Source organism: Calypte anna, chromosome 8 (assembly GCF_003957555.1).
Source record: "Calypte anna isolate BGI_N300 chromosome 8, bCalAnn1_v1.p, whole genome shotgun sequence".
Classification (NCBI taxonomy): Eukaryota; Metazoa; Chordata; class Aves; order Apodiformes; family Trochilidae; genus Calypte; species Calypte anna.
In genome coordinates this window covers 22,053,107-22,062,957 of record NC_044254.1, presented here as the reverse complement: position 1 = coordinate 22,062,957, position 9,851 = coordinate 22,053,107, and the positions used below count along the sequence as shown (strand labels likewise).

Below are 9,851 nucleotides of genomic sequence, written 5' to 3'. Positions count from 1 at the left end.
ACACATGAAACTCGGTTATGCAGACAGTGAGATACTGGACAGAAAGACTGAGATCCCCAGATGGTGTTTGTTAAACCAAACCTGCTGATGTGGATCAAAGCAGTCAGGAGGGAGAGAGCAGCACCCACACAGGGCCATTTACCCCACCCTGAGACAGATGGATAAATGGCTCCCTCTGATAAGACCTATCTCTTTCCCAGATTAAACACCTCAACCTCAAATGGATAAATATGCAGGAGACTCCAGAGCAGCCCTTTCTCATTTATTCTCTATGTCTGCAGTAGAAAAAGCAGACTTCCTTTGGGACATTTTAAAAAGGAAAATAAATACAAAGCAGTTTTGCTTTCTCTGGAAACGTGGGGTATTTCCTGACAGCCAGCAGACACAGCCCGTCACCCCATCTACATCCGCCGCAATTTGCAGAAATACATAGGTCCAAAGTTGGCTGTGAGGTGAGGCAGAACCAGCTCCCCCAGCCGGCACTCCGAGAAGAAAGAAAACGTGTCTTGGAAAAGCGTCCTGAAGTAGCTCAAGTCCTCAACCTGGATATTGATGTTATACTGGGTCTCTGCAACGTCTACTGCTCGCTCGATCACAAACTCATTCTGCAGTGGCGAGAGGGAGCAGGTAGAATACACCACCTCTCCTCCTGGCTTGGTAGCGAGGATGCCAGCCCTGCAGGCAAGATGAAAACACACAGACAGTCACGGGAAGAAGAGGGCTGCATGGGACAGCAGCTTTCCCACCCACTGAAACTGAGAAGCCAGCACGTAACTCACAGCAGGTGAGAAATAAACTCCCTTCAATTCCACAGACTCAGCAGTTTCACCATGTCTCACTGCAGCCTGAGGGCTGATTTAGACCAGGGCAATATGGGACAAATAAATGGTTAACTGATAAATTAGTTAACCTGGGAGAAACACTACTGGAGAGCCAGCTGGAAGTAGTAATCCTGCACACACCTATATAATAATGGGATAAGAGTAAATCCAAGGGAAGAGGCTTTCGTGATTCAAGCATTGCCACAAGACTCTTTAATCTGTTTCCTTACTGCCCCAGTTCACACTGAGCCCAGTGAAATGGGGTGATGAAGCACCCCCATGTCCTCCCCCCTGTGCTGGGAGATGTGAACACTCAGGAATCCTTCAGGGTGGACTGCCAGGAACCAGGAGATCATTATACAAAAAGATCACACTGGATCCATCCTGTTCCTTGGATTCCCCCTGCTCATCACCAGTGGTTACTGCTGGGGACAGGAAAGACAACAGATCTGACTGAAAACATTTGCACCTTCTTACACTCCCTACAATTTGATGTGTCCTGCTGTTGCCATTACAAAAAACTACACATGCTGTCTACATTTCCCAACTGGGGACACAAAAAATAGAAAGAACTTTTCAGTGCTGGCTGTAGAGAGCTGCTGCCCCAACACAAATAGCACCAAAACACAGCATCGAGCTCACTCACATCAGCAGCTGCAGCTGCAGCATGGGCAACATCTGTCGCTCCTTGGTTCGTCTCTTGTGGAAGATGTTGTTCTCCCCCTCCATGACAGAGTGTCTGTCTGTCGTGCAGGGCACATCCACCAGCACCTGCAGCAAAAAAGGTCCTGCATCAGTCCAGGGCCCAGGCAAAGCTCAGCGAGTCTCCTGCTGCAACCTGCCCCTCGCCCAACTCCTCCACCCTTGCCAGGCACCAAGCAGCTCTCAGTACCTTGCCCAAGTGATGCTACCTGAGCACAGGTCTGCACCCACACTGAACTGCAACCTATCTGGCTGCTTTTGCACTATGGGAATGTGCAGACATGGGAATGATGGATAACATCACAATCTCACACGTGTCTTGAGTTAATGTTTCTACGCTGTGCTTCTTCTTGGAAGGCATCACGGCAGCATCTACAGCTGCAGCACAGAGGGTCAGAGATCCTGCAGTGACACATTCTGGGGTAACAAACCAAGCAGATGAACATAGCTGAGAAAGAAGAATTATTTAAACTTCACATTTAACCCCTTCTAATTGATGGACTACAACAAGATTTTTAAGGGGTACTATGCAGATAAATAAATGTAAAACTCTGGATGCCCATATGCACCAGATCCTGTAGGGCAGAGCAGGAAGAAATATTACTTCATAGGTGGCTTAGTCTTTCTCTGCATTTAAGATTATGGAAAACTATACAATTATCCTGTAGGATAAGCTGCTGACTTTCTCTGCAACAGGAAGAAACTGACCTAGATGGTTAATCTTTACCAGCTTCCAATCACCTACCTTATGGAAAGTGCCACCTTCCAGCTCGCCCCAGTCCCTTCCGTCATAGGATGTGATGCGCACAGTTTCCCTGATTTCTCTGGGAACATAGCTAGAGAGAACCTGGTACAGCCTCTTTGTCCGGGAAATGGAGACATCGTTGGCTGCCAAGTGACCTGAGAGGATAGAACAGGCATGTTTGGGACATCACTCTTGAAAAAACACACTTGATTCCCAACTCTTACAACCAGAAATGATTAACGATCACAAATCAATGGGCACAACGCACTCTTCCAGCCTTGTTTTATGTATGGGGACAGAGAACATTCCCTTCTTGCTTACCACAAATCCCAGTCTGCAGCAGAGCCAGAGTCTTGCCACCTGGAGCTGCACAGAGGTCGAGGACAAAGTCATCTGGCTGCACGTTGAGAGCCAGGACAGGCAGAACAGATGCTGCATCCATCAGGTAATAGCTGAGGAGCCCAAGCGTGTCCGGCCTGGAAATCACCAATTTGTATTAAAAAACCCGAAAGTGTGAGGGGAAAAGAAAACAGCAGTTGGAAGTGAGGATGGGGACATAGGGAAGCAGTGGGTGTTCACACACATGCAGCCCCTGAGGCTGGCAATGACACTGTCACAGGGATGTTTGTCCCAGGGATCTCACCATGCAGGGCGAAAGCGTGTGATGTCACCCCTAGGGAAGGTGTAACACTTGATGTTGGAGGTGATGGAGGTGTGAAGTTGTGGTGACAACTCTGCCTGTGTCATCGTCTCAGACTGCACCACTGTCCTGCTCCCACCAGACTCCTCCTGGGACCTGCTTTCCCTTCTCCTCGATTCCTCCACAGCTGCACCCTGCTGCAACTGCTGCACTTTTTTGGAGGCTTCAGAAACAAAGTCAGTGGCATTCAGCAGCTCCAGCTCCTGGGCAATGTGGTCAATAGGAGTGAAGTTGTTGAGGAGGGCACCGTACTTCTGCTCGCAGAGCAGGCTGGCACGGACAGAAGGCCACAGGTCCTTCAGCTGCAGGCTGTAGTTTGTGTCAAAGTGGTGCAGGGCCAGCCGTGTGGATGGGATGCGGGGGGCTGTGGTAGCCTGCGGGGAACAAAAATACCAGAGATGTTAAAATACCTCCAATATCCCAATTCTCCCCTCCCAGCTGCAACATTTTTCCAGGAGAACCCAGCACCAGGTTCTGTCCTGCTCAAAGTCCTCGAGACCTTTCTAAAGCCCCAGAAAATCACTGTGTCCTCGACACCCATGGGCTGGTGGTGTCCTGATGGGGAAGGTCAGGACAAGTGAGTGGCTGAGTGGGGCTGGGGGCAGGGGGTGGGCAGCGAGGAGGGGAACGGCTCTGTCTGCAGTTGTGTGATGGAGTTCAACGGGGGTGTGATGGGGTGAAACGGGGAGACTAAGGGAGGTACAGCAGAGTAAAACAGCAACAAAAAGGGAGTAAAATGGGGTGCAAAGGGAGGTGGAATGGGGATTGAAGAAGGGGTGCGACAGATGTGGAACTGGGAAAGGGGAGGCAGCGCGGGAAGATCAGAGGGGGAGAGGGAGGAGAAAGGGGATGCGCGGTTCTCGGGAAGAAAAGCGGGGCTGAGCTCACCCACTTGTCCTTGTGCGGGTGCCGGTGCCGGCGCGGCCCCGAACCCAGCGGCGGCCCCCGCCGCAGCAGCGAGACTCCTACCCGCCCACTGCAGCCCAGAGCCGCCATCACCTTGGATCGGCCCCGCCCGCCGCTTTCCGGGGCGGAACCGGAACCGGCCCCTCAAGCGGCCGCGATTCACCAAGCGGTTCCTGCGGTACCCCCTGATGATACCGAAGCGGCGGGTTCGGTCATGGGCTGCGGGAAGGATCCGGCAGCGCAATCGGCTGTGCTGCTGGACCGCGTCCCCAGCCCTGCAGGGTCCTTCCAGACCCAGCGCCACAAAACCCCCTCAAAACTCCTGAAATTTACATCGCTTACCCGAATAAAGCTCTGTTTCAATCCATTAGGGATTAAACTTGAAATCCACCACTGGTACAGTGATACAGAACAGCCACATTTAAAGGTGGTGGGGTTTTTTTCCACCTTGAGTAGCTGAGAAAGGTCTTGCTGCCCCCTTGGTGTCGGTAGGTAAAGGTTCACAAACTGAGCTGCCTAACAGTGTTTATATTGAAACCAAAGCACCGAGAAAAGAAGGGTCCCGATGGTTGGATGCCCAAGACCATGTATTGTGGGTAACCTTTGTTTAGAAGCAGGATCTGTAACAGGATGAAAAACTGACCAATACTGGGCAAGCACTTCGTGGCAGTCAATAGGATGACAGTATAACCTCTAGTTACCCCTTCCTAATTTAAAGCTAAAATTTACATCCCTTTGAAAATAATGAGTGTGCTAACCCAGTAATCTCCCTGAATCTTTTATGCATGAGTTTCAATGCATGTGTATAGTTATGAGTGACAGATGAACCATTGGTTACCAACCACAGATTACTATTTTTCTTTGTTGCTGCTTTCTACCTGAGCCTCCTCTCTCCTAAAAGGTGTGCTGGCTGATGTTAAACACCCAGCACCCTACTCTGCAGGCCAGAAATAAAGACAAATATCTTGACTCAATGGATCAATTTGCTCTTTGCACACTGGGTGAAGCAGACCTGGGACAGCACCAAAACACTTTCCTGCTACTAAACATCTTACTTATAAGAAAAAATGGGCAGAGCATGTACTCAACAGGACAATTCCAGTTCATCAGAAGGGGCTGGTGACTGAGGCAGAAGGGTTTCGGTTCTGTTCATGTTCTGCTCAGGGTTTGAGCAGGTGGAACCCCACCATGTCCATCTATAGCCATACAGTCAGTCTTTTTGGCCAAGCCACAACCTACAGGCTCCTCCAGCCACTAGCAGCAGTAGGTGACAGTGAGGGACAGCTGACTGTTTTCTGGACAGAAGTTTCTCTCCTAGAAAAGAGTCATTGCCATTGGTTTCACTTCTTACTGCATAAACAATGTTGTTCTTGAGGGGCTCAGAAACACCTCTGTGGCTCCGACAGACCCCCACTGATTCAATCTTAACCCAGAACAAGTCAGAAGCACAGGAACTATGAAATAAACACAGGGTGTTTCCATGAGAACTCTCAATGTTTAATATGGAAAATCACAGAACATCAATATGTCTTTTGCACCGCTGCACATCTTCCACGAGGACAGATGCTGTGACACACTGATGCTCAGCCACTGCCAGGAAGCCATTTCATTAATACTTGACATGGAGGACGAAAGCAGTGCTGTGAATCCAGGAACCGCCGACACGAGCCATGGAAGCTGATGGACAGTGATGTCCACCTTCACTTCAAGCTCTTAAACAGTTTGTGAGCAACCTGAAGAGACAAAGCATTTAGCAAGTCATTGTTTAAGACTGGAAATCAGCAGGGTGTGAGCAGCTGCCTCTTGGTTTTCTGCATTGCCAACGCAGCCCTCTGCTCTTCTTGGTGTTTTACAATAAATAACTCAAGAAAAGTAACAAGCTGAGATTTCTTACAAAGTTTCCCCTGAGGTTAAAAAGGTTTAACTTCAAAAGGTCAAAAACCACACTGAAATAGCAAGAGTGTCAACTGCAGGGCAGAGCCACTGTAGTTGACTGACTGAACAGCTACCATGTCCCACACTTCTGCTGCACTTACACAGTGGTCCCTGGCATGCAGGAAGTCAAAAAGCTCCTCTGTGCACTGCTCTTCTGTATGGGACCTGGAGGACACCCGTGCATCGCACTGCTCCAGCCGCTCCCGTGCCTTGACACATTTCTCCGTCTGCTCGCAGTGCTCCCGGATGGTGGTCAGAGGATCCTGCAGGCACGGGGCTGCCCTGAGAACAGGGAGAGACCCCCATCCACCCTCCCTCGCCCCCCCCTCCACGCCGTTCTGCCCCCGAGGACCTCGCTTTATGAGGCTGCCACACACCCACACACCACAGCCCGGATCCAAACCACCTCCCCGCTAAGCTTTGGATCGCGGCACAGAGCGGCAGCCCGAACCCGAACCCCCGCGGGTGTGTGTATCAGTGCTGAGAGGCACCGGGCCCCTTCCCTTGGGAACAACGAGTCGCTGCAGAGCCTGCAGGCCTCCCCCTCTCTTACCACCAGCTCCTCCTCCTCCTATGGAACGAAATAAAAAGAAAAAAAGAAAGCAGAGTCATTACCGACTGTCCGATTGCCCGCGGCACCCCGGCGCTGCTCACCGCCCTCCCGGCTCGGCCCCGCTCACCTCGGGCTCCCCAGCGTGAACAACGGTGTCACGCAGCCCCATGGCTCCGCTCCCGCCGCCCAGAAGGACTCGCCAGGGTCACCCGGCGGAAGCGGCACTGCCCGCCCCGGCAGCGGAAACGGGGCCGCTCCCCCACAGCCTGCCGCTTCAGGCTTTCCCTTCCCAGCATGGCAGCCGCCCGTGGCTGCGCCTGCCACCGCCTCTGGATGGCTACCGAGCCGCTCTCGGCCTTTTTTAGACTCTTCTTCCTGGGAATTTCAGACGCGGACCCTGCCCGGCCTGCCCGCCACTCGGCCCCGTGTGGGAAAAGGACACAGCTTGACGCGACCTCCCTAACATGGCCGCCGGCTCCCTTCCAAGATGGCCGTGGCAGCCCGCAGGCGGAAGTGGGAGGGAGGGGGTGTGCCTTCCCAAGATGGCGGCAGCCTGGCGGCGCTGAGCGGAGCGATGGCGGCGGAGGGGCCGCGCAGTCTGTTCGCGCTGAGCGCGGCGGCGGTGAGCCGCAGCATGGGGGCCCTGGAGCGGGACGTCTGGGGTAAGGCTTGAGCGGCGTGGGGCGGCGGGGCTTGGGGCCTGTCCGCACTCTGCCGCCCTTTCCTTCTGGCTCTTCGCAGCTCTTCCCGGGCACCTCCTGCGGGGGCTCCTGCCGCTTCTCAGCGTCTTTCGTCTGGAGCGGGCCGAGGGCGCGGCGCGGAGAGCAGGTGACAGAAAAAACCCTTGGGTGCACCTTTGGGTGGGAGGTACGGGTCCCTCAGACAGTGGGAGGATGTCCTGGAGAGGGGAGTCCCGCATGGGAGGGACCCCAGCTGAGGAGAGGAATCCAGGCTGGAAATGGGAACCTGGGCTGGGGGGGTGAAAGCCGCTTTCATTAGGTGGGGACGCCCCCGGAGCGGAATCCCTGCCATCGGAGGTGTTCCGGTCACCTCCCCACATCCACAGACTCGATCCTTGGAGCCTGTCAGGCTCCTCACAGCGGCACAGACTTTTCTCTAACTCCGCTCCTTTCAAGGACCAACCAAACCAGCGTTTTAACTCATGCTCCTCACAAGGGGATGGGTTTTCCCTTGCTGCAGACGACCCTCCTTTTGCTGCCTGGGTCAGGGTCTGCACCCCCAGCACTGCCTTTCCTCATCCCAGCACCTCAGTGAGCTCCTGGGCAGGGTGCTGGGATGGGGAGAAGGGATAAAGCACCCCGTTATTTTTATTCCCCAGGCCTCTCGACACAGCCCATCTGGCGCAAGCTGTGGGACGATGTGATGAAAACCAGGCCACCCAACTCGGAGGTGAGGAAACGCTGCCAGTGGGAGAAGGGGCATGAAACAAGTTTCTCTTGTGAGGTTTCACTTTGAATCCTGTCGGTGCTGCTGGTCATCTCGAAGCAATTGCTGGTGCTTGTTTTTAAGTGTTTCAGAGCTCCAGACCAAGGAGTGACTCTGGTGATACAGTAATTTTGTAAACAGGGTTCATATAAGCAGCCGCACCCTGCATCTCACAGCAGCAAGTTTGCCAAAAGGATAAATCCTGTCTTTTAGAGCTGTAATTCTCAGAGAAAGAGAGGATAAAAAAAGTATCTTATAAGTATGCGTACACCTACGCTGCCAAAAAAATGCGCTGATGTCTTAGAAAGAAGAAAGATACTTACAGATGACAGTTTGAAGAATGGTTTTACATAGGAATGCTGACATAGCTCCACCAATTTGGCATTGCAAAAGAATCATTAGCAGGCAACTTAATCGCAGCCTACAAAGAGATGCTGGGGAAGAAAATTCCTGATGATGGGGTATTTAAAAGGCAAAAACATGGCTTAGCTTCAGGCCACTGAATGTGTGAAAATCAGGCCAGAAGCAGGATGAAGGAGGCGCGATGGCATAACTCAGCTTTTCAACACACTGAAAAAGGATCTTGAGAACCAGAAAAGTTGTCTCAGTTGTGGTAGCAGTAGGGGGTTTTGACCATTTACCAAGTTAGCAGATAGCAATAACTGAACTTAAAAGATGAAAAATTTTGGCTAACATTCTGTTACTATGGCCCTATTGTTTAACTGCAGAATATAACCTGTTGGAGGAAGAAGTTCCTTGAAACGTTCTTCTCAAACGTTCTTCATGGTGTCTTGGACATTTCCTCTGACTGGCGTCTCAATGACCAGCACTTCTCACCACTGCTCCACAGCTCCCCACACGTTTCCCAGCTTACCCTCTGCAACATGCTGCAGGGCGCCGTGGAGCTTGCTGCTGAGCACAACCAGAAAGTGCTCGAAAACCTGGCTGGTTCCCTGCGGATCCTGAAGTTCCAGCACCTCCTCTCCTCTGACCTGTCCATCAGGCGTTCACTGGTTTTACTTCTTCACCGTCTGATTCACCATGGCTCTGTCAGCCAGGTGTCCATGTACTCCTGGCCTGTTCCTGACACAGTTCTTCTCGTTCTCATTTTGAGCATGAGCGCTGGGTTTTGGCGCTCAGGAAATGCCCTTGCGTATCACAGCAGCCCGTGTGGCCTTTGCAGAGAGGAGGACAAAGCCCAAAGCCAGGAGTCAGCACCAGGGCAAGCAGAGAGGGGATGTTGTAATGAAAGGGAATGGAGTGATGGTGAGAACCAAAAGGGATCTCCTGGGGCCCCAAAGGAGGCTGACATGGAGGTGAACGGATGCAGGGCTGACACTCACCTGAATCCTGTCTCCTCCAGACCAAGAAGTCTATCTCTGCAAAATCAAGCTTGTGAGGTGCCCTGCAACCACACCAGTGTTGAGGGAGGATCTTCTCCTCCTCACGTTTCAGACCAGCTGTCCTGTCACCACCTTCTTCGAAAGACGCGCAGACGGATGAAATCTGCAGTGGGGAAGAAACGTCGCTGCCTCAGACGAAACAGGGGACCACGTGCTGACCCAGAAGACCTGTATGATTTTGTTTTTACTGTTGCTAGAGAGGATAATTCAGGGTTACTTGACAAAAACAGCACCACAGAGGGAGAAAACACTGAGAACTGGACTAGTTCCTCTCTAGGATCTCCCTGCACTTGCCATGCCAGCTGTAAGAAAAGAGGAGGATCTGCTGGGACCTTTTCTCTGAAAGCTGCTCACCGCTTCCGAAGTGTATCCACGCTGGAATTGTTCTCCATTCCTTTGACTGGGGAAACATGTCGGACTCTGAGTAACCTGCTGAGCTCCTGGGTGTCTTTAGAAAACTTGGTTCTGTCTTATAATGGTTAGTGGTGTGAACAGGTTGCTTCCTGACAGCCTTGATATTCACTGCTCAGGTTTACTGATTTTATTTTTTCTGGAATTGGCAATGTAAGAATAGTGGTACCCAGTCTTGAGAATGGCATTGGTAGAGATGGTTACGAGTATGAGGACTTGTTTGAGGGGA

The 9,851-nt window shown here is 52.0% G+C and overlaps 3 protein-coding genes across 4 annotated transcripts in view; 1 reads left to right on the top strand and 2 right to left on the bottom strand.

Annotated features, from left to right (window-relative positions):
• Nucleotides 1-247: 247 nt before the first annotated feature.
• NSUN4 (NOP2/Sun RNA methyltransferase 4) lies at nt 248-3,978 on the bottom strand. The gene is made up of 6 exons (XM_030455668.1): nt 3,857-3,978; nt 2,912-3,342; nt 2,590-2,744; nt 2,269-2,423; nt 1,468-1,592; nt 248-675 (listed from the first exon to the last, which is right to left on the bottom strand). The coding sequence occupies exons 1-6, from the start codon at nt 3,962-3,964 to the stop codon at nt 402-404; spliced, it is 1,248 nt and encodes a 415-aa protein (XP_030311528.1). The 5' UTR covers nt 3,965-3,978; the 3' UTR covers nt 248-401.
• Nucleotides 3,979-5,347: 1,369 nt separating this feature from the next.
• On the bottom strand, nt 5,348-6,591 carry LOC103525899 (cytochrome b-c1 complex subunit 6, mitochondrial). Its single transcript, XM_030455130.1, has 4 exons — nt 6,490-6,591; nt 6,363-6,380; nt 5,911-6,072; nt 5,348-5,607 (listed from the first exon to the last, which is right to left on the bottom strand). Exons 1-4 carry the CDS (start codon nt 6,529-6,531, stop codon nt 5,575-5,577), a joined length of 255 nt encoding a protein of 84 aa, XP_030310990.1. The 5' UTR covers nt 6,532-6,591; the 3' UTR covers nt 5,348-5,574.
• LRRC41 (leucine rich repeat containing 41) overlaps nt 6,582-9,851 on the top strand; it is an 8,100-nt gene continuing 4,830 nt past the window's right edge. Inside the window, exons 1-4 of one of the 2 annotated variants that reach the window (XM_030455125.1) lie at nt 6,582-7,024; nt 7,104-7,190; nt 7,702-7,772; nt 8,537-9,689. In XM_030455125.1, the coding sequence (XP_030310985.1) occupies nt 6,850-7,024; nt 7,104-7,190; nt 7,702-7,772; nt 8,537-9,689 (1,486 nt within the window). In that variant the 5' untranslated portion in view covers nt 6,582-6,849. The remainder of the gene's footprint in view (nt 7,025-7,103; nt 7,191-7,701; nt 7,773-8,536; nt 9,690-9,851) is intronic. The other variant, XM_030455126.1, reaches the window with a different exon arrangement.